The sequence below is a fragment of the Pteronotus mesoamericanus genome, unplaced genomic scaffold (genome assembly GCF_021234165.1).
Source record: "Pteronotus mesoamericanus isolate MK-2021 breed Mesoamerican mustached bat unplaced genomic scaffold, CSHL_Meso_final contig_90, whole genome shotgun sequence".
Lineage (NCBI taxonomy): Eukaryota > Metazoa > Chordata > Mammalia > Chiroptera > Mormoopidae > Pteronotus > Pteronotus mesoamericanus.
In genome coordinates this window covers 21,686,466-21,710,076 of record NW_026555277.1, presented here as the reverse complement: position 1 = coordinate 21,710,076, position 23,611 = coordinate 21,686,466, and the positions used below count along the sequence as shown (strand labels likewise).

Below are 23,611 nucleotides of genomic sequence, written 5' to 3'. Positions count from 1 at the left end.
AACAAGCTTTCAGAAGAATGCTGGGTTGGTATGAATATAACTTAGGAAGTGACGAAGACCCACCTCTTATTAATCCATACCTACCGATAAAGAACATCTGACCATAGCCAACAAATTCCTCCTTGTCTGGAACACAGAGAATGGCAGCAGCAGAACAGGCAGAGGAGGAGGAGAAGTTTACTTAGAACAGATGCAAGAAATTACCCCCAAATCTCAGTGACACTAGGCCAGTAGATGGCAGCACAGCTGTTCTAGCCTTGGGTGACTTGAATGCCCTAAGCTCTTTCTACCCTACCATGTGCACCAAACTATGTGGAGACACTCTTCAGAATGTTAGCAATACACTGAATATATTCTCTCTAGCATGGTTAGGAACAAAAACCTATTTTAGGCTTATGTAAAGTTATAAAGAAGATACTGAATCATTGTAAAAACTTAAAAATTGGCTATATACACTGTTAAACATGCCCAAAGTAAACTGATTTAAAAAACAATAGACTGGCTTGGCTTTAACTTGTAGATATTGATTTCTGTGGGTCCTATAATGAACCTCTTTGTTAAAGATCGGTTTTTATTTTCTCCCTTATAAAATAGTTCATTCTGTATGATCAGTATTTGCTCTACAGTTGCCAATTACTTCTCACTGTCCAATGAGAGAGACAAAGAGTGAGGAAAACTGTGTCCAGCAGCTCTGAAACTCCTGGGGGATCAGAAAAATTGTTATAAACTCCAGAAAAAAATAGTATAGAAATGTCATTTTCAAATTGCTTTTTACTAATATATGTTTCTCTTCACTTATTCAACTCTGTTCTGATCATTGAAAAAAATACATAAAGAGCATTTGTTCATAGAATGAACTGTTACATATACTCTTTTTTTCTTAACCTCTGTTTTTATTTAAAAAAACACACATTTTAAAACATTGACTATAAGGAAAACACACCAATATCAATTCCATCTCTGGTAAAATAAGCACAATTTTCTAACTGAAATATGTCAGTAAGTTTAAAAGGAAACGTTTACTTAAGGATATATCCATCAAACTGAATTTTTTTCATTATTTATTTTAAAATACTTTCAATGAAATTGAATATTTTACCACTAATTTCACCCTTAAAACATCATGTATCTTAAAATTTATTCTGTCAAGTATTCACTTTGAGGCACCGAAAGATCTTAAACAGAGCTCTATTTGACTTACCCAGCAAATAAAAATAATTACCTTCTGAAAGTTCCTCTGGATATTTGGGTAAGTATTAAAAAAAGACATGAAAAAGTTAAGCCTTTGAGAAGACCAAGGCAGCCATCGAATAAAGACAAATGGCAAAAGTGAGGTGTTCATGTCTCCCTCGGAGAAATTTTAAGTCGTGTGAGTCCTGGCACAGAGTGGGGGTCCCAGAGACTCGTTTGTCCTGGCTCTGCTACTCAGGGGACAGAACCTTTTCTGCACTTTGCTTATCTAGACTCTCCCTGATGGCTTTTTTCCCCATAAAGACTCTTCTCTGCTTGACACAAAATGAGGTTTGAAAGAGAAAAATTATAGGAAGGGAACTGATTTGAGCCCCTGCTCTCCTTGTCCCCCAGAGGCCGTGTGGCTGCTGCCCTGCGAGGTGGAGGAAGTGGGCCAGGCGCCGCCCGCAGCCGCGCCTGAGCCTCCCCCTTGCTCCTCACCCCTCTCTGGGCCCATGCAGACATTTCCATCTCCAGCTGGGCCCTTGAAGACAGGAGAAACTGAACACACACATTTATTTGTATATGATAAGAGGAAGAGAGAAATCGCCTAAACTGACCTAGGGATAATCAGCCAAAGCAGTCGTAGACTGACGAAGCGGAGAAAATGAAGGAGCGTGAGTAATGCAGACATGCCCCAAAAGGCTGCCAGTTTTCCAAAACTATTCTGTGGGATCTATGTTGTTACTAATGATATCAACATTATTTTGAGGAACAGACACTTGACGATACTGTGTGTCATCAATAATGACAAATAACATATTAAAGAAAAAGAAAATAATTGATTCAGTATTCATACCTCACTTTCCAGCTTATTCACTATTGGTATGGAGTAGACAGAATGTGTGGAATAAATTATTCGGTAATTGCAAGGCAATGTCTTTATTCTGTTCAAATGGTTCTCTCCATGATAACTGTCTTCTAAACCACCAGCCTTTTCATGTTAGTCTTATGAAAACTCACGTAACTATTGTGTATAAAAGGACTACTCATTTATATTTGTAATGAGTTTTGTTCACCTGGAAATTCAAAACATTGTGCACAATGGTATCATAGACTCCAGGATGTTTAGCATTTCTGATTCCTACCAATGAAAAGCCAGTAGTGCCCGGAACCAATTGACAACCAAAAATGCCCTTAGAGTTCCACAACGGCTCTTGCGATTAAGGTGCAATTTACATCTCACAACTAAACTGTTGATGAACTTAAACAATTATTGTATCATAATCCCTAAATCTGTGTTTAAATTACACCAAAATCTGAAATACTATATACATTTTAAAATCAGTACCAAATACTCATTTTTGACTTACCAGATTCAAACGTTTCTTCATCTGTGGTTTTCCATGGAGGCAAAAACCCAAAAGTGCCATTATATTACTAGCAATACGGAACCTGTATTTTAACAGTATAATCCCTTGACCCTATGCTTCTGCACACACACCAACTTGTAAATTTTCTTCCCAAATCAAGGCCAAGTCAGTGGTGTCTCCATAGCAAATATAAACCTTAAATGAGATGCATGGCTTTAAGCAGTAGGGCCATGATAACAAGCCGGGGTGCAGCAGGAGCTTAAAATAAATAAATAAAATGAAATAGAAGAGAATAAATAAAATAAAAAGGAGGCTTAGAGAGGAGGGAAAGGTGGAATGCAGAGGAAGCCCCTAGAGATTCCTGGATATCGCACAGCTTTGCACTCGAGAGCCTGCAGGTGTAGGAGGGATGCGCCCTGCCTGAGGATTTGGGGCTCCGTAAGCCTGGGGAATGGGGCGAGGAGGATAAGTATATGAATGGTTTGATTGTGTAGGCTTGTTTAAGTGACTGGGAAAGATGATAAAACCCAACTTTCTCATCAGTTAAAACATTCTTGCTTTTGTTTTAAAGAGATACTAAGGGTTAAGACACTAGATTGCACATGAAGAGCAACTTGAACTACATAGCAACATTATTACCAATGCGCACATGCTTGGGTGGGGCAATGCTGTATCTAAGGAACACTCACATGTGCAAAATGAAGTATTTATAAAGCTATTCATTGTAGCATTGTTTATAATAAAAAAATTGGACGTAATTCAAACATCTGTGCCAATAAGTGATTGCATAAATGCATAACTTATGTAGCCAAGAAGCTGATAAAAAATACTGAGATGGAATCATCTCCAAGATATATAATATTAAGTAAAAATGCCAGGAACAGAGTAGTTTGTGTAGCATACCATCAAAGGGTAATTGTATTTGTTTTGTTTTGTTTTGTTTTGGTGAGGATGAAGGCAGAAGAGAGGAGGAAAAACATACATCGTTGCTTTTATATGCACAGAATAGTCTGGAGGGATTATGGAAGAACCTGAGAGCATTTATTGCCTCCAGAAAGGAAACCGATCAGAGCAGTGGGGAAAGAGAGGGGCTTTTTACTGAGTATAGTTTTGTGGTTGTTGAATTTGAAGTATATGAAAGTATTACCTAATAAAAGTTTTAAGTTAAAATTATCAAAAGGAAATGAATACTACTGAAACATTTAAAAAAAAACAGAACTTGTCCTTGGAAAAATAAATAATAATCTCAGAATTATTTTGTAGTTATTCTAGGAAGTATATGTGAATCTTTGAAATACCCACTATTTAAAGATTTCACATTATTCTTCAGTTTCTAAAAACTCGTTTAGCTTATTGTTAAAAACAAGACAATAGTCCCAAAACAAAGTCACTTATGCGAAGCCTCACATCACCAAATTGAGAATCACCTTGGTTATAACTGGACTTCTGACTGACAGACCCCTGCTGTCCCTTCGGGGAAAGCGGCCCTGCGGAACCAGTCCGCTCTTTGCTAAGGTAACTTGCGCGCTCCCACTCCCCTCTGCCCACGAAAGTCCTTCATCTAGTGACGCGCCTCAGGGCTCCTTTTCCTCTGCTCACTGAGATGCTGACTGATTCATGAACTGTTGAATAAAGCCAGTAAGATCTCCAGTGTGGAATTTTTATTTTTAGCACCATAAAGCCAAGACAAAGTCTCTCCAACTAGCCTCCCAACAAAACCCAAGTGATTTTTGAGCCAATCTTAGTTCTACCACTAAATATTTAAAAAAAAAAAATCTTTTCCCAGTGTCCAAAAAAATTAAGTATAGAAATGTAAAAAGCTTTCATATATTTCTCAAATTTGGAACTTGCTATTTATCTATATTAGAATCTACCAGAAGATGGTATCAGACAGTAACAAAATACATAGTTTGCTTTTTAGAAATGTGATACCTCCACATTTTATAGTATTTCACAAAGAGCATGGTGGCTGCCAGATGCTCCACCTGCAAGTCACTGAACGTAACACCTGAGTGTTACTAGGTGTTACTGTGCCATTTCCAAGATACTGATTTCTAGGAGGCTGGTTTGGACCTGGAGATATTCCCAGAGCTGTGCTTCCCTTCCGAGTGTCAGAACCATGGAACAAGGATAGGGTGGGGGGTTCGTTTTACACATTTCTTCCGGCGGGAAGGCCTGTGGCCCCTGTGGCTGACTCTGCCCGAGGGACGCTGCAGAGGACATGTTACCTGCTTCCACACACTTCTCGTCAATCTTTATGTCGTCATCTATAAAAGAGCATAGAAAGAGAAGAATAGAACTTAAAATGTGTTAGCACCACGAACGAAAATCCCTCTATCTAGGCTTATGCCAATAAACCACAGGCCACCTTATAATAATGATACTCTTACAACTATTGCTGACTTGGAGAGATGAAGAGGACTCTACTGTATTAAATGAAAATATATGATATGGGAAGCTACACGTCATAAAGTGGTTAAAATTTGAAAAGCATATGCTTTTGAATGCTGGACAAATTATTATAGTTTACCTCTAAGTTTCAGTTTTCTTTCTATAAATGGGGATAGTAATAATACCTACTATATAGGATAGAAATAAGTAAGGTGATGTAAGAAAAGTTCAGGCACATGGTAAATACTCAATAAATGTTAACTGTTTTTTACTTTCAGCTTGGGTATATATAAGAAAATGCAAGAGTGTAACTTTTAAAGCCATTCATCCTAACACTGAAAACCCTTTACAATTGTGATTTTCAACCAGTGTGCCCCAAGAATTTTTAAAAAGATGCAATGCCTGACTATTTAGCCAGGGGCACTGACCTTTCTTCCCTTAGATTGTCAAGTTAAAAAAAATGGCAACAGCCAACACAATAGCATCAGGTGTGAATGCCATAAATATATAGGTCATGTAACAGAGTTACATCTTATTGGTCACATCGCATGATAAGGTTGTGTCTGATTGGTTAATTCTTGGTACCAGAAATCCTTATATACATGTATAGGTACCCGAATTTTTAAAAAGTCACTTTGGGTCAAAAAGGGTAGGTAATTACTACAACTTTTTTGTAAATTAATCAAAATTTACCTATTTTGGGGTCAGATCAGCCAAAAAAAATTTTTTGGTGTGCTGCAGAATTTCAGTGCCATGAGATGAAAAAGGTTGAAAATCACTGCTTTCATGGCCCAAATGAAATGACCCAAACCCAACTTTGAAGGCTATTGTCCACTTCTCTCCTTCACACATCTTATACTCCCATTAGAGTAGGTATCACTGGTTCTTCCTCTGTGCCTTTGCTTAAGCTGTTCCTTTTGCCTGTAATGCTTCAAGGTCCACCCCAAACATTGGTCAAAATGAATAACTCTGCCATGAACAGAATTGCATTTTCTTCCTGCTGCCCTGAGCTTTCTGCTGCTATATATCTAGCCACCTTGTAATAGAATAATTTGCGTGTTTGCCTTATTTACCCTTCTAGATAGCTCCTTGAAAGGGGAAATGTAGTAATTTTTTTGAATAATTTACAGATTTTCATGCAGTGTCTGGCACATAGTAATTACATGAATTATTTATTAAACTGAGTCAAATTTACCTTTTAAAATAAAAAATGGTGCTTTGAATATATATTCTGAAAAAATCTTTTTATTTCAGCACTGTGCATCTTGTGCCCAGCATAGTGTCCAGCACTTCCCCAGGGATCAATAAATAGTGGTTTAATAAATCTTTTCTATGTTCTAAAAGTACATATTATACTCTATATAATAAACTGTAATATTATAAAGTAGCACCTATTGCCTCCTTAAAGGGCACATCATTAATTACTGTTTTTAACATAAAATATTCAATTTGAAACATTTTCTGAAATACTATTTTATAGAGGTAGGTGCACAGATAAACAAGCACCTAGCTAAGATTTTTCACAGTGTCATACAATGTCCTATATTCATTTAGAGATTATTTTCCAGATTAGTAATTTATAACAATGAATTTACTAGTTCCTAGGACATAACTAGAGGTTTTTTGGTTTGTGGTGTTTTTTTTTTTAAGGCAGACAAAAATTACAATTGTCATTCTTATTTTACAGAGGCCAGGAGTGAATCTACCGTAAGAGCATTTTTTAAACCTGTAACTCTGTGATCTGAAAGAACCCCTGATTTTACTTTCTTGAGATCAGCAATTCCCCACCATTGGCTAGGGTGGCTCTTACAGACTCGTTTGTGCTCTGCCCTCCCACCCAGCTTCATGTTGAAGTTCTAACCCCATTTGGAAACTGGGCTTTTACAGGGCTAAAGTTAAATGAGGTCATAAGGTTGGGGCCTTAATCCAAAAATAATTAGTAGCCTTATACACTATAAAGAAGAGAAGATACCAGATCTTTCTCTTTCTCCCTTTTTCTCTTTGTGCGTTTACAGAAGAAAGGCCACGTGAGCACACAGAGAGAAGGTGGCCATCTGCAAGCCAGGAAGAAAGGCCTCACCGGAGCCAGCCCTGCAGAGCCTTGACCTGGAACTTTAGCCTCCAGAACAGTGGGAGTATAAACACTGGTATCTGTTATTTAAGCCACCCGGTCTGTGGTATCTTGTCATGGCAGCCCACGCAGACTAAGGCAGCGGGCCCACTACCAGCAAGACAGCAGAGGCCCAGCCCTCCCCAGGGGCCAGCCCACGCTCCCCACGCCTTCCAGTGTCAGGGCGAAATGGGGGAGGTGGCCAAGAGGACTGCTCTTCTCCTTCCTCTCTCCTCTCCACAGGCAGACGGCATCTGGCTTTCTTGCTTTTGTGAGTGTGTGTGATGGACATTATGGTGAGTCACCCGGGTGTCTGGGCAAGGAGAAGGGGAGAGGTAATTACTGGAGGTCCCATCGGTCCTTGATGCAGGGCCGTCAGACAGAAGCTCCCACCCAGACTACACTACTTGCAACTTCTGATAATGTTCTTTTTACCTTCTTTGAACCTCAATCTTTTCATCCGTAAAATGGGAATAATAGTACTTTCCTTACAGGGTTATTTTGAAGGCAATGTATGTAAAGCGCTTGACACAAAACAGAAGAGCAATTTCATGACTTTTATTGAATTCTTACAATGCACCATGTTAGAGACTCTGGGACTGCATGCTGTAAACGTTGGTTCTCTTTTCTTTTACTCCTTTCAGGCTTAGGAGGATTACACTGTGTGTATGTGTTCTTTTGACTGGCATCTTTTTATAAATTAGGGTATTAGCATACTACTGCTAGGTGCATACTAAAAGCTTAATAAATAGCTGAACTGATTTGAACCGAATGAGAACTACAGAAAATTTCTAGAAAACTTTGGAGATGAGGGTTTTTTCCAAATACACTTTCTTACCTTCTTCAATAGAAATTGCTGGGTACAAACAAAAATGATTGAAGCAGAAAGAGGGAGAGAGAGAGAGAGAGAGAGAGAGAGAGAGAATGCATGCATTAGTTTATGCTCAGTTTCTCAGATTAACTTACTTAAAATAAGAAAAGCAAAGTACCAAAATTATAGTACTTAATAGTCTAGCCTTATTCTCTAGAGACTTAGTGAATATTTAGCAACAAAATGATAGGTAAATAGCCTATAGAACTAATGTATTTATGAGCCTTGTTAAAAATGGGGACCTACTTGTTTCTGGCAAATTCTACTCCTTTCTGTCCCAATAAGTTGTAAAAGGTTGCATTCTATTCTCTTCTGAATTAATATGCTTAGTACAGCATATTTTAGAAACTAGCATCTTGACTGAAGGAAGGGAGGAAGGAAAAAAGGAGGGAAAGAAGGAAAGAGGGAAGGAAATAAAAAAAGGGGAATAACAACCCTAAGTGACTCTTCAGTAAATAACTTTTTAATAACCAGCTGCAAACTAACATAGGTCTGGAATTTTTCTATAACTCTTGATTAACTAAAAAAAAAAGTCTAAATCCTTTGACTCAGTAAACTGCTCCTGAGATTTCTTTTTCTTAAGGTAACATTTAAGCAGAGCAGGAAGATACAAAATTAAATCGACTACAGAATTGTCTACAACAGTTAAAAAGAAAAGAAATGATCTAACAGTTTAGAAGATGATCACACTCCATCTGAAACATCCCTGTGTGAGGTAACCTTTTCAGTCAGTGGCTCCAACCCTGCTGTTCCTGGACTTACAGATTTGTGAGGATAGTAATAGGGTCTGCAAGCTATTTTCAGGATGGACTTTTCAAAAACTCTGGTGAATTAGGGTACTGGCATACTACTGCTAGGTACATAATAAGAGCTTAATAAATAGCTGAACTGAATTGAACTGAATGAGACCTATAGAAAATTTCTAGGAAACTTTGGAGATGAGGGTTTTTTCCCAAAACCCAGCTATTAGGCTATGGTGAGCAAATCAAGTGGCCAGACTAGTTATCGGATGCTGATTAGAAACTTTATTCGCATTTCCATGTGTCTTTGAGGAATGAAATAGAAAAATGAATTAAAGAAGTGTTTCAATCTGGTTTGGTAAACTAACTTTTTTAAAACACAGGGGAAATAACTAAACTATCACTTGGAAAATTATACCTTAAAAATGTTTCTGATAATATGTTAAGTTAAAAGAAAGAAAGAAAGTGGTATTGTAGCTGTTAACTATAAACACATAAACTATATTCTCATAACTGGAAGGTAGTATGAAAATATAGCCAATATGAAGAATTACAAGAGCATTTTCTTCTTTCAGAAATGTCTCTATAGTTGTCATCATCTCTCTTCAAGGAAAAAAAAAAGATGAAAAATGATTTCTGGCTTAGAGACTTGAGAAATAAAGAGAGGACATGCCGTGGGCAAATATGACGCTGACAGCGTTACCTCTCTGTGCTCCTTCCCTCCTCCAGGTGCCCTGCCCCCTGCGCTAAGTCCTCCCAAGGCGGGGAGGGTCCGCCGGAGGGTGTTTCTGAAGGGCCTGCTCCGTGGGGGCCAGCTGAGCTCTGCCAGCCGCAGCGCCCTTCGCGCGGTTCACAAGCATTTCCCACCATGGATCCCTTCACTCAGCCTTCCTCCCCTGCCATTTGAACAATACTGTCTAGCAAACAAATTACATCCACTCAGTGATTATTCAGGCCCATGTCTACCCATCAAAGGCACACGCAGCTGTTAATCAGAGCTTCTGAACAGTGTGACTTGTAACCGCCCTAAAGGGAACCGGTGTGAAGGCTCTGCAGCCCTGCCGGCCAGGGCCCAGGGCGGGTGCAGGTGCCCGCCCTGGAGACCTCAGAGGACTTCACGTGGGGAGTGATCCCCGAAGGTGTCACCGACCCAGGAACCCGTGCATTTTCATAAGCAGAGAACTCTTCTAAATGTAAAGGAATAAAGAATGTCTGTGTAGGGTTTCAGGTGGCTGCCTGGTTATGGGGGGCAGCGGGGACAGTTAAAGCGCCCGCCTTGGGCAGGAAGCAGGCCCTGGGCGAGAGGAAGCCGCGGCGCGCGGGCTGGGTTTGAGGGATCGGCACACTCACAGGCGGTGGATTTGAGGTCGGTGTGAGGCTGGCGTGGCTGGGACCACCAGAACGCTCGTTGCTTCCTATGGGGGAAAAATACACCATGAGAAAAAAAATAAAAATCAACCCAGGTAAACCCAGGTGAAATAGATGCAGGCTAGAATCTTCCTAGAATTCTGCTGCCCCCACCCAAGTGAAAAAAGATTTCTTCTCCAAACGTTGTCAAACACATTCTCTAAATAAGCAGCCTGATTCCTTCCCCCCACCCCCCACCCCCCACCCCCCACCCCCCACCCCACTTCATGGGATATTTTTAGAGCCACATTGGCTGAAAGGGAACATCTGGGAGTGACCAGTAGTTCCCAGGCCACAGGCTGCATAGAGGAGCCACGGCGCCCTGCCCTGCTTCACGGCCCCGCTTCAGCCGGTCCCGTTAGAATTTTCGCACCACGTCCCGGTGTCTCTCCCAGACTGAGGATGCCCCTACAGTTCCTTTAGAGACACGCGATCTCAGTCCCTTCTGTTGTTCTTTACTTGGGCACTGATTCAGTAAACGGGCCATGGGCTCCTTGCGAGACCCCCAGCGGAGCCTCCTCGCCACTCTTCTCCGGTCGGTCGGGAGCCCATCCGGACTAATCTCTCTAGGCCTTGGTCCCTGTTCGTGTCCTCGGGCCCCCAAAGCCCAAGCCATCCCTTATCCTCTGCATTCTGATCTCGGAAGCCCTTTCACACGCCGCCCCCTGGAGCTCGAGTAAACACGAAGCAAAATCCTCAGACTCCAACTCAGCCCCTTCTCTGCGAGAGCCCTTCACCTGATAGCTCCAACCCAAACCCAGGTCTCCCTGAGGTCGCTGCTTCCCCTGCATCTTTCCAGGGGACACGGGTTTGCCTCCCCCTCCCAGGGGTGCGCTGGCCCGGCAGCTCGGGAGCAGGGGAGCCCTGCTGTGTAGCTTTTGCCGGTTTCTCCGGCGTCAGTGCTCTCGTGCGGCTGGTGTCAGGCCGCCGCCCTGACGTCGCTGACCGCGGCCGTGAGAAGCGCCCACAGTGGGCCCTGGTGGCCGGCCGGCCCCCGGCTGCTCGCGGCCTGGAGGGGTGGGGTCCGGGTCCTTGCTTCTCGGGGCCACCTCCCGCCTGCTCCCTCTCGTCTAGAATCCCCAGCTCTTGGCTGTTGCTCCCCCCACTTTCCTGGTAACCATCCCCAGGTTACTCCTCGCTCTCGCACTCAACACTGTCGTCATTATTCCTGATGATTTTATTACACCCTGGCCTCTCCGTTCCTTGATCTCCTTTTTCTCAAAGCCCTTCCCACATTCTACCTCAGCCACTGCCGCCCACTGTCATGCCCTAGAACCTTCCAGAACCAATAGCTGCAATCCCTCCTTTAAGAATTTCAGTTCCTAGCATCCCTTTCTTTCACCAACACCTCCCATCTTCCCAACCCCAATAATCTGTTGACCCCGTGGGACCTATAATCCATTGACCTTTCTAGGACCTTTCTACTGACCCTTTCCTCCTCACCTCCCTCCTCAACAGCTTAAATGTCATGTTCCTTCATTTTAGTCCCTCCCTGGGCTCTTTCTTGATTTACTGTTAAATCCAACTCTATCTAATCTGGATCTACCCCCAAGGAAACGGACCAGAATTACTTCAAATTTATGACCTTTAACCTTGAGTCGTCCCTTACTGTGGATCACACCGTATTTACCTGATCCATTTGCTCTCCAGCTCTCATAGAAACTTCTCAAGATGCTTCCCCTCTCCTTTCCAGTAGCCCCTTACCCCCTCACTCTCAGCCCATGACAGTGCCTCTTTTGTCACTGAGACAGTAGGAGCTGTTGGAAGGGACCCTCGGCAACCTCCACCATTCGTGTCAAGTCTGCTGCACACTCTGGTCCCCACTGTTCCCATCAATGGGGGTGAACTGCTTATGGTCCCACCTAAGCCAGCCCCTCTTCTTCTGCCTGCTCAAGGCAGTTCTCTTCTTTCTCCTGTCATAAAAAATTGCTTTCTCACTGGATTACTCCCACTAGTATTATTTACCTCATCTAAAAAAAGTCTCATACCACTCTACTTTCCCCTCCAGCCATTTATGCTGCTCTGCTTTATACCAAAATGTCTTGAAGATTTTCCCATGCTCATTGTCATCAATTTCTTTCACATCTCACTCTCTAAGGACGGTGGCCCCGCCCCTCCACTAAAGTCACTTTTATCAGGATCACCAATGACCTTCATATTGTTAAATTCAATGGTTAACTCTCAGTCCCTTCAATAGCAATTGACATAGTTGATCAGAATGCCATGCTGTCTTGGTTTTCATCTTGCCTCGTTGGTCATTTATTCTCAATATTCTTTGCTAGTTCCTTGTCTTCTTCCTGATCTCTTAACATGGGCGGAGCCATAAACCTTTTAAAATCTTTTTTTTTTTTCCCTGTCTTTACTTGCTCCCTTGGATCTCAATAGCACAGAAGTGAAGGTGGTAGATTGAGATTCAGTAAATGAGGTTTCAACTCAGCCTTGAAAGATTAATAGAGGGAGTTAGAACTACCATTTTAAGTTAATTTAGTTTTCTACATGTTTCCTCTCTTTTCTAGCTGGTATTATTATTTTGATCGTTTGGTATTTAAGATGCTTAGGGCATATGGATAAATCGACACTTGGATTTATAAACCAGTGTGTGAGTTTGTTCACCTGTTTGTTTCTCTTTATCTCATCTTAATTGCAATAGCAGAGGCCTGCGAAAATGCTTCATTACCTCATGGCTCAGTCCTGAGTCCAGGAGTGATAACTTTGCTTACCTCTTCAGAAGATTGTTAGAAGGGATGAGGCCCGCACAGGTACCAAGGTCTGCGATTTTCCGGGCCTGCCACCAGAGGGCATCGTTCTGGTCCACAATCTGGAGGATGTCCCCCTTCTGGAAAGGCAGCCCTGCATCCGCGCACGGAATGGTGGGATCCTCCTGGGGCCAGTACTCAGTCATGGCACGAACATACACCTGATGGTGGGTGCGTAATGGGACTATCAGAAGAACCCATGCACACATGGGCCGTCAGGATGAAACAATTTCTCCCACTCTCCCGCCTGCTGTTCCTATCTTTTCTCTCCATCCTCACAAAAAAGGAGAACTTGCTTCTTGAACTGAGTTCAAGAACTATGGGAAAAATGACTTTGGGAATATAATCTCTTAGCACTGAGAGTTTTCCCTCAAATGTTCACCATTCTTGATGTGTCTTCCTAATTTCTTGGCACCTCATCTCCTTTTATTGTATTCATTTACTCATTTGCCTCTCATGTGATCAGTATTGAAAAATCTACAACACGATATTGAACAAATGTTCACCATAGTATAGAGAACAGTAGTATGGTACCTTACACACTGTGTGTGAGTCTGAAGGCTCAGTAAATTCTTACCATCTTCTGGCTATTAACAGGAGGGTCAGAAACTGGAACCACCTTGAACATGATTGTTCCATGAGACATGGCCTGGAAAACGTCAAAGGGAGAAAAAGGACAAGTCACAGAGTTCAGTGGTTACTGGGATTCAGCACATGGAGTTTCAACTCGAATGCTCAAGTCTGATGTGATTTCCTCCACAGGGACTTTTACAAGGGTTCAACAGCTAAATATTACCACCCAGAAATGGAAATTAGAAAGATATTTAGCTCTGCTTCTGTCCTGCTCCAGAATCTCTGGTGGGGCTCCAGAGTCACTGGTCTGCCAAGACGCACACCAAGGACTGACAGGGACCCTCCAGCTCGCTGCCACCAGGACCACCCTGCTCAGCAAGGTCTTCTTCCCACAGACACCAGGGCGGAAGATAGGTTCTCAGTCTGCCCCTCCTTCTTCGCACCTCAGTCAGTAACTATTTCCTGATTCTGCACCAGGAAGCCCAGTCTGATAGGTGAAATGAAGGGCTCCCTAGTCTTCGGAGGGGGGGAGGGGGTGGGGGGTTGACAAGTTCCAAGCTAATGGGAAGCCCTCAAACATTTGGAAGAGAACCTGACAAACCAGTAGGGATGGTAAGAATCACTGTCACCAACACTGTGACAAGCTTTGGAGATCAGAAATTAACAAAACCCCCTTCTCACCCTTCTCTGGAATTTCACAACCCTGTTGTCCCGGCAACTCCACAGCTGGCACCAGGCCTGAGGTGGAAGCCTGTGGGTCTGTGATTGACACTCTAAGTTTTCTTTAAATAGTATCTTGTATACTACGCAGAATCTTATAGCAGTGGTTGCAAAATATTTAGATGCTTGATAAACTCCTTATAATACCATGCCTCCTCTCAGTCCCAAGGCATATAAAATTTTAAAAAGTTCCCCAGAGAACCCAGTATGAGAACCACTAGTGTACACGATACACAGTGATTGACCTCAGGTCCCACACTTGAGGTGTGTGTGGGGGGGGGGGGCGGGCTGCTGTGTTATTGACAGCTGGACTGTGATTCAGGCAATTGTTTGAAGGGTGGGAGTGGGGACCTAAAAAGAGAAAAAGGCTTGTATAATCAGGTCAGAAATTTCCAGTTCAAAACACCAAGGACAGTGGTAGAACCAGCAAGGATGCCCCCCGCCCCACATGCTGCCCTCCGGTGACCTCTTTCCTGCCCCCAAACTGCCTCAAGGAAGATCTCAAGCGGATTTCAGCTGCGCACAAATGCTGGGGGAGCACGGGGCGGTTTGCTCAGCTTCAGACTTTCCTGCAGAGTCTCACTCAGCCCACACGGTCTCAGTTTGCAGCACAGCAACCCAGGAAGTGAGGGACCTGGGTAGGGAACCTGGCAGGCTTCCTGAGACAGAAAGAGCAGTTGGGACAGAGAAGTCTCTTCCCGAGGGTCGAGGGTCGGCAGGGTGCAGGGACAGAATGCAGAAACAGACAAGCTCTGCGGCCTGGAGAGAGGAAGCTGTCAGAGGGATCAAGCGCCCCTCGCATTGCAGTGAACACACACGCCGTCAGCTGGATGGCCCCTGTTCAGCCTTGCATTTCACTGAGTCCTGAAGAAGATCAAGAGGGGACTGTTACCAGAATATGGATCACTTGCTCAGGGTCCAGTCCCTCCACAGAAACTCCATTCACTTCTACCAGTTTGTCTCCAGCATATAATAAACCTAGGCAAACAGGAACACAAAACAAGGAAGGGTACAGGGATACTGGCAAAAATAGAGGTACCTATCCCAAAGCCATGTAACAAGCTTGCTAACTCAAGCATGCTCTAATATTTCAAACTTTATTGTGAGATACTAATGCTAACACTACTAATAAAGCAAAATGGTTATCCTAATTTGCACTACCATCAAAGTGCAGGAGAATTGCATTTTTAACTGGGGGTTAACTGGTGGTGATATCTTTAGTTTTGTAATCTGATGTTGTAAAGAGGAACTGGACTACTGGTAAGAAGATAGCACTGAAGATAAAGATGTCAGGGTCACGAGGAAATGATAAATGAAAAGGAAGGAGAGGAACACTTTAAAAGGGGCCCTTTGTGGGGAAACATGGGGGTTAAGATTAAGCCTTGAGGAATATGGAGGAAAACAGTGGAACTGTCAGAGGGAGGAGACGAGCTGCAGGATGATGTGACGGGAACCATGACAATTTCAAGACAGGTATGGTCAACAACATCAAATGTGCTGGAGAAGTACAAATACAACTCAGGCCGAAGGAAAGGCCAATGGACTTAGCGACTAGGAAATGCTGGGGCAATTACTCTAAGAATGTTGGGGCAAATCCCTGTGCCAGGTTTCCAGGGCCATGGACAGTGGGGCTGGGGCAGCAAGTCATAGAACTGGTCGCTTGTAGCAGAGGAGTGAAACGGTCACTGGCAGAAAGGGCCAGCACGAGGCCGTTCAGGGTGGGGGAGACCTATGCCTTTTTGGAAGCAGAGGGACCAAGTAAAGGATGAAAGTTGGGAACATAGAATGAGGCCAACCTGGACTTCAACCCTAATTCAAACTGAGCAAGTCAGTTATTTAATCACTTAGAGCCTCAGTTTCCTCATCTATAAAACGGTATAATACTTAACCTTGTTAGGTTGCTACGGGAATGTAAACTGAGAGAACATTAATGTGGTGCCTAGAATGGAGAGGCTCACTGAAGGAGGGGAACAGGATTTCCCCGGAGTATTTATTCCTTCTTTCTTTAGTAACCATGCAATGCAACGGTGCTCATTGAAGATCTGACCTTAGTGAGGAAACAGGGGTTTCCCTGCAATGGAAACTAAACGGTGAAGGGTTTCCTGCTTTTCTGGTCCCACTTGCACCCTGCCACCCCAGCTTACCACTCCTCTCGGCCAGCCCGCCGTGGATGATTCTGGCCACCAGGATGTCCCCTGTCATCTCGTGACGCTTGATGGTAGCTCCCTGGGGAGAGGGCACAGTGGAACCCCTCTCTCAGCTACTTGACCATTTTTCTGGTGGCTTCCCTCAACGCAGCTCTGCTCTTTCAGATGAGGGTATTCGTGCCAAGTGGGGCCATACTGTGCCACCAAAAGGGAAAGGCCATGCACCCTTGGCCCCTGAGTTCTCTAACCACCATGTCGACAAAAAAGAAGGTTTAGATCCTTCCAAAGATAAAGAAACCTTCCACAACTACAACCTAACCAAGGAGGCTCTTCTCAGAAAATCAAATGAATGCCTTACATAGCTTCCCATTAATGGAGGAAAAAAGACGTGGGCAAATACACTGGGATTGAGTGAAATATATGTACATGTCCGAAAGCCAAATACTAAAATGTCTTATCTCTCATAGCTCTGTCTAAAAAGAAGAACACTGGACTGAAATCCTTCCTAGTGAAAACATCACACGTAATATGTTTGAAGCTACAGGCAAAAATCCTTAAGCTACACGTTGGTCATTATTATTACAGAGTCCCTCACATTTTCTAAATGCCTCAAACTCTGTCTGTGACCACAGACAAGAATATGGCCCAAGTAACTACTAGAGATATTTAGCTCACAATTGACCCCATTATAATTTTAAAGAAAAGTATAAAACAATTTTCTTACCAGGGGCTGTTGATTTTTCACCAAACAAACAATCCTCATTGCTTCCTCACTCTCCGGGATATTGTCTGGCAGTGGGGGGAGGAGGGGTTCAAAATCTTTCTGAGCAACAGTGTCATGGGCACTGAGCAAGGCCTGCGAACAGAGAAGGAGATGGTGAATAAGTGTCACACATAAGGCATATCCATCTAGAAAATAGTGACTCGGTGCTATGTAAGACACAGCAATGAGAACAACCAACACATACATGCCAGCTGCAGTTCTAAGCATTTTATGTAGATTAAGTCAATCTTCAGGATAACTCTATGAGGCAGGTGCATTTATTGTCCCCATTTTACAGATAAAGAAACAAGACACAGAGAAGCTGTCTGTAATTTGTAAATTTTATCACCATTTTATTAATAAGTAAAATAAAGGTCAGAGGGGTTATTTGATTTGCTCCAGACCTGAAGCCAATACCTCATAGTGGATTCAAACTGCATCTGTGATCTGTTTATCACCATACCTAATATATTCTTTCATTTCTGTTAAAATGTATTATTCTATCACTTTCTCACTTTCTGGAAACCCATGTCATCCATGATGCTCCTATGATTTTGAACTAAAACACAGTTTTTCTAATATTTTCCCTAATTAAGGCAGAATGAGGGAGGCAGTAATCACACTACCTTGCTGGTTTAACCTGACAGTGACATCAAAAGCCCGTGTAGAAGAGAATGAGAAAAAGTAGTTCCCTGGTGTAAGGTCTCATAAAAAATTCCTTCTAATGACCCACTAGGCTAAGTTTTTCATTTCATGGGGAGGGGAAGCTGTCATTCTACAGCCCTGCCTAAGTTTGTTAGGAAGAACTTCACCAGAAAAGAGAGAAAATTCTCTAGGGTTATCTTGTGAACTAAAATTTTTGACTCAAATTCCATTGCTCCAAATGCAGACATTCTTGTAAGGTCCTAATTTGCTAATAAATTGATCTCAAAAATCTGTAAGCATTAAGAGGTAGGCTTCTGTTCTGCCATAATTGTTTTTCACATACTCCCCTCTCCCAAGAAAATCATCATTATACTCTATTCTCCAAATACCTACACACACTTTATCCATAACCTAAAATAGTCCCAAGGTGGAAAGGAAGGATGCTAACCTGATTGCCCCAGAATTTTAGAGGCTTTGCAGGAGGGACATAAGGAAAGTTTTGGATGCCTTCTCATAAATATGTCAGGTTTGGCTCATGTCTGAGTCCTACCTGTTTTGGTACAAACTGTTGGTAACCCGTGTACAGTAACAGGACATCTATTCAGGAAGCACATTTCCCATCACGTTCCTTTCTCTCCCCGCCCTGTGTCTCTGTGCCAGATGGGCATGTCATGTCTGTTTTGGTAAGAACTTGCCTTCAAGTGTGGAGCCTGGAGGATTTGTCTCAGTTCTTGGATCTCAGGGGAACTAGAGGTTGCACGTAATATCTCTGCCACCTGGTTGATGGAAAAAGCATACACTATGAAATTTGTTGAAGTCTTTCACCTAGTTAACCCCACCCAGGCTGCATAACAGATATACTGACTGGCATGATATTGACCATGGAAAAGCTGTTATAGAAGCCTTCTTTTTCCTCTTTAAAGTTAAGGCCTACGATCCTTTTTTATTTATTAAGTTTTACTACAGCAGATAGAATTCAAGATTTGGGTTGGATCTGAAGCCCCTTGCCCCAAGCCTGGCAATTCACAGGCCTAGAAGAACTGACATAGTTTTGTGACATTATATGTTCCAATTTCCCTCTAGTGACTCTAAAACATCTGTTTGCTAATACGAGGGCTTTATGGGCTGGTTAAGGTACCTGAGTTCTCCAGGCACAGGCTCAAATACCTGGAGAACTCAAGTAGCTTAATCCCATGGGATGCTCGAGTCTTCTATTGGAAAATGGGAAGAGTAATGTGCGTTTTAGGGCTTATTATTTGATTAGTGATTTTATTTTGTTTTTTGATTAGTGATTTTAATAATTGTGCAAAGGAAAAGTGCTAAACAGAATAAATTCTGATCTCTTTGCTGTGTTTTAGGTGTAGACCTGCTTTCTGTCAGGACATAAGGCCTTTCAAGACTTCAGGCAGCCCCACGAGTCTTTAGCAGTCGAGTGTCATCACCTACAGCCAAATGAAAACGGGCAGTTTGCCAAGCTTTGCCTCTGTTCAGCAGGATTACAACTGGACACTAAGCACAATTTGACTAGCTGATTACTGGAATTGAGGGTAAGGCTTTTCTTCTTCTTTCTTTCCTCCTATTTCTTTTAATATGGGTTGAGCAATAAATAATAAAATAATGGATTACCTTATTCCTTCATTTGACAAATGTTTATTGATTGTCTGCTATGCGCTAGCACTGTTCAGAGTGATGCAAATACAGCAGTGAGTTAGGCAGACAAAAATCCCCATTCTCATAGAGTTTACCTTCTAGTAAGGAGATATAGACAATAAAAGTCAAAGAAATAGTTTTATTTGATGGTGAGAAGGGTTAAAAAGAAAAAGAAAATAGGGAAGGTAGATAGGGAGTGCTCCACGGGGATTGCAATTTTAGATAGGGTGGCCAGGGTGAAGGCAACACTTGAGTGGAGACCGGAGGAGATGAGGAAGGAAATCATGAACATACAGGTGACAGCATTACTGACATAGGGAATAGCAAGTGCAAAGGGCCTGCGGCAGGAGCGTGTCTGGTTCAAACAACCACAGGGGGCTAATCTGGCTGGAGCAGAGTGAACAAGGGGGAAGGCAGAGAGGGGGACATCAGGGAGGCGATGCGGCTACATTCTGTTTGGTTATGTGAGAACATTGACGTTTCCTCTGAGGTGGGAAGTCATTGGAAGGGTTTGAGCAGAGAAGCGACATGACTGAGTTGTCCTTAAAGAGGATCGCTTTGGTGGCTATGCTGGGAACCGACTACAGGGTGCAAGACCACAAGAGTAGAGGCAGGAGACCAGGTAGGAGGCTACATGGCAATTATCTACACAAGGCAACGATGGCTTATACTCTTAGGCGGCATGTGGAGGTGGTGAGAGCTGGTATTCCCAGAACGGAGAGGACTTTCCGTTAGATTGGGTGTGAGGTGTGAGAGAAAGAGAAAGTCAAAGCTGACCTCAAGGACTTTTGGCCTGAGCACGGCGAGAACAAAGATGGATTTACTGGGATATAAAAGGCTGGGAGAGGGGTGGCTTTGGTGGGGGGTGGGGATGGTCAGGAGCTCAGTGTGGGACAGAGTGAGTGTGAGGGGTCCACTAAACGTCTGACTAGGGTGAGTTTGACATGAGTGTGTGTTCAGGAGAAAAGCCCAGCCAGGGTTCTGAATCTGGGAGTCATTGTAGTAACATTGTCCTGTTTATACAGGGCAAAAGGAGTCCAAGGTTTAGAGAAAAAAGAGAGAATCAACACGTGCTAAAAATGTTTTTTACGTGTTTTAATTTGGGAGATAGCAGGCCAATTTTCTTCCTTCTAGTAAAGCTCAATCAGAACACTTAGTAGATGCATAATCATAAATTAGACTTTTCCATTAGAGCCTTTAATTCATTTAAACTAGCACTATGAGTAAAATGGCATCATATTAAAGTTCCACTGTTCTGTGAACTAAAAATCACCTCACCTCATGGCATAACTGCTGTGCGTGGGAGGTGGCAGGAGCGAGTTGTTTTCCTTTAAATTCCTGGAGGCAGTCATAGACCTGCGGAAGGGCAACGGTTCAGAAGGGCATGTGGATAACAGGACTGTTGACTTTTTTGGATTTAAGAATCTCCAAGGGAAGAAACAGCCTGGGAAATGTGAATAGCATGAGTGTTGGCCTTTGATAAGGTATCTCTAGTTGTCAAAGAGAAATGAAGTGCAGGTTGGTGGTTCTATGGCTCCAAAGGCTCTATCACCGGTTGCCATTGGAAAGTGATCTTCTCTAACTGATTCCATGGAAAGAAATCCAAACATTTACTCTTGCTAAACAAAGTGTCTAGAGCTGAAGCCAATGGGGATTCGGGGCCGGACACCTGCAAGCACCTGGGCTGGGCGGCTGGGCAGGGCACCAGCTACAGGACCAGGGTTCCCCAAAGGATCTCACCAAAAGGCTGGGCACACTATATGCTCATTCGTACTCTGCTTTTATCTTCTGTTTGTTTCCTTCTCCTCCCTTAATCCTCCAGTAAAAGTTCATTTATGGAAATTCCAACTTTGTCTCTGCTGACCCCTGGGAATCTTCCATACCAGGATCTAGGGTTGGGCTGAGTACACCCAGGCCTGCCTGGCTCTCCAGGGCAGCCCTTGATCTTATTTTAGAAATGCAGCTTCTCTAACAGACATGGCAATGAGACCCGAGAGGCCAGCTTGGCAGGGTCCCCTCCACCCAGACCTGGAATGACGGTACTTCCCTGCTCCGCCTCTGTGCCAGGGCTCGTGCTCCCCTGGAAGGGAGCAGGCTGGACGGTCGGTGCACCGACCAGTGACCTTCAACTCGCACTTTCAGTGACATCGCAACTCGCAACTTGCAACTCGTGCTTTAGCCAGTTCCCGGAAGGAAAGTGCCTGACAGGAATCCGGTGGGGTTCCCCCCAGTTTTATCGAGGTATAATGGACATATAACATTGTGTAAGTTTAAGAAATAAACACGACTTTATATATATATACATATATATGTATATATATATGTATATATATCTCTCTCAAAATGACTACCAAGTAAATATATATATACACACACACGTATATCTCTCAAAATGACTACCACACTAAGTTTAGTTAACACCTCTATCACCTCATATAATTACTATTTTGTGTGTGTGGTGAGAACACTTAAGATCTACTCTCTTAGTTAGCAACTTTCAAGGATATAATATGGTTTTGTTAACTGTAGTCATTATGCTGTACATTAGATCTCCAGAACTTATCCTAAACTGGAAGTTTGTACCCTTTGGCCAACATCTCCCCATTTCCCCTATATCCCAGCCCCTGGAAGCCACCATTCCACTCTGTCTTTATGAATTCCACTTTCTGAGATTTCATATCAGTGAGAACACGTACTATTTGTGTTTGTCAGATTTACTGCACTTAGCAAAATGGATTCATCCATGTTGCTGCAAACAGGAGGGTTTCCTTCTTTTTTATGGTTGAATAATATTCCCTCATCTATCCCACTTCTGGATATATGTCCCAAGGAAATGAAATCGCTTTTTAAAAGAGATCTGTGCACCCCTTTTCCAATGCGATATTATTCACAAGAGCCAAGACATGGGGACAACCTAAGCGCCCCTCGATGGATGAATGAACAAAGAAGTCGGGAGTTTTGAAACACGTGCTGTGAGGAGTGCTTCTTTGCTTGTGCTGGCCACATTTCACACTTAAGAAAACACCCACATCCCAAAAAATAGCTCCTAAAGGATCTTTCTTAATAATAACATTTGCTCAGAAAAACAAAATTATAGTCAGGTAGTAGATGCTATTGTATGGTATGTGAAATGTTAGCCAAAATTTAAAGAAGAAATCTTCAGGATAAAAAACACTTAAGATACTGAAACAGAACTATAGTACCCCATTTTCTGATTCAAAAAAAAAAGTGGAATAATTTTTCAGAAGCTTTTTTATTTGTCCTGAGTTGGCCTCAAGGACAAAGGCTTGCAGGTGGCTACTGAGTGCAGCCCATGGCCATCGAGGTGGCCGCTCTGTGCTCCCGGGGACCTCGGGGAGGAAAGAAAGGAGCTGTGAGTACTCTTTGCTGTCTAAGTTAATTCCTTCCCAAGCTAAGAGGTTTGTTAGCTCTCTTAGAATTGTCTCCTCAGGACTCCTTCCAAGTAGAAATTTCCTGCCAGCTGACAAGCGACAGCGATGGCTAAGCAGCTTCTGCTGCCACACTAAGCAAAGGCTTGCAAGCTTCAGGGTGCTCACCTTCAGCAGAGCCTGCAGCCACGGGGAGTGGAGGAGGTCATACAGGAGACACAATCCGGTCACGTCTCGGCTGTAGAATAGATTTAGCTCTTGCAGCACAAGCCTCAGGATTTGGGAGAGACCTAGGAAAGGGAGAAGGCAGAGTCCGGGCGGTGGGCGGTGTGAGGGGGGCCGGTGTGTGGAAAGGGAGGCAGGTGTGACTGTGAAGGACAAGTCAGCGGGGATGTGCCGCTGGGGCTCTGAGGGGTGGAGATGACCCTGGCTTTAAGGCCAGAAGACCTACCTTCAAGCCCTATTCTGTCACTTGCTCGTGAACTTCAGAAAGTCACCCAACTAAACGAAATCCAGTTTGCTTGCAGCAAAATGAGCATATGCTAGCTAGCCCATGGGGTGTTGCTAATGTTAGATGAAATGATAGATCATTGTACACAGATGTTAAGATATTATAAGAACAATACTGCTTCCCCCTCCTCAATCTTACCAGCCTTTCACTTATTCCAAAATTACCTAGTTGTTTTCTGGACGCTCCTTTAATTCATAGTTATTTGTGTTTACCCTTTCTAAAAATTCTTTTTAAGAATGTTATTGAAAAACTCTCCCAATAAGTTTTGTGTGTCTATGAGGTTTTTGTCTTCTTAACCCCGTCACCTCTTCCACCCAGCCCACGCCCCCTCCCCTCCGACAGCTGTCTGTCTGCTCTCCCCAGCAAGTTTTTTAACACACATCTCAGATTCCACT

The 23,611-nt window shown here is 43.1% G+C and overlaps 1 protein-coding gene across 1 annotated transcript in view; it reads right to left on the bottom strand.

The window, feature by feature from the left end:
• MPP4 (MAGUK p55 scaffold protein 4) overlaps positions 1-23,611 on the bottom strand; it is a 37,824-nt gene that overhangs the window by 13,824 nt on the left and 389 nt on the right. The window contains exons 2-15 of the mRNA XM_054586208.1: positions 22,874-22,995; positions 20,595-20,672; positions 18,362-18,442; positions 16,983-17,114; positions 16,256-16,337; positions 15,004-15,089; positions 13,396-13,467; positions 12,783-12,979; positions 10,006-10,070; positions 7,883-7,900; positions 4,772-4,810; positions 2,544-2,564; positions 1,223-1,237; positions 85-126 (exon numbers count right to left, since the gene is read on the bottom strand). Coding sequence (XP_054442183.1) covers positions 85-126; positions 1,223-1,237; positions 2,544-2,564; positions 4,772-4,810; positions 7,883-7,900; positions 10,006-10,070; positions 12,783-12,979; positions 13,396-13,467; positions 15,004-15,089; positions 16,256-16,337; positions 16,983-17,114; positions 18,362-18,442; positions 20,595-20,672; positions 22,874-22,995 — 1,050 coding nt within the window. The remainder of the gene's footprint in view (positions 1-84; positions 127-1,222; positions 1,238-2,543; positions 2,565-4,771; positions 4,811-7,882; positions 7,901-10,005; positions 10,071-12,782; positions 12,980-13,395; positions 13,468-15,003; positions 15,090-16,255; positions 16,338-16,982; positions 17,115-18,361; positions 18,443-20,594; positions 20,673-22,873; positions 22,996-23,611) is intronic.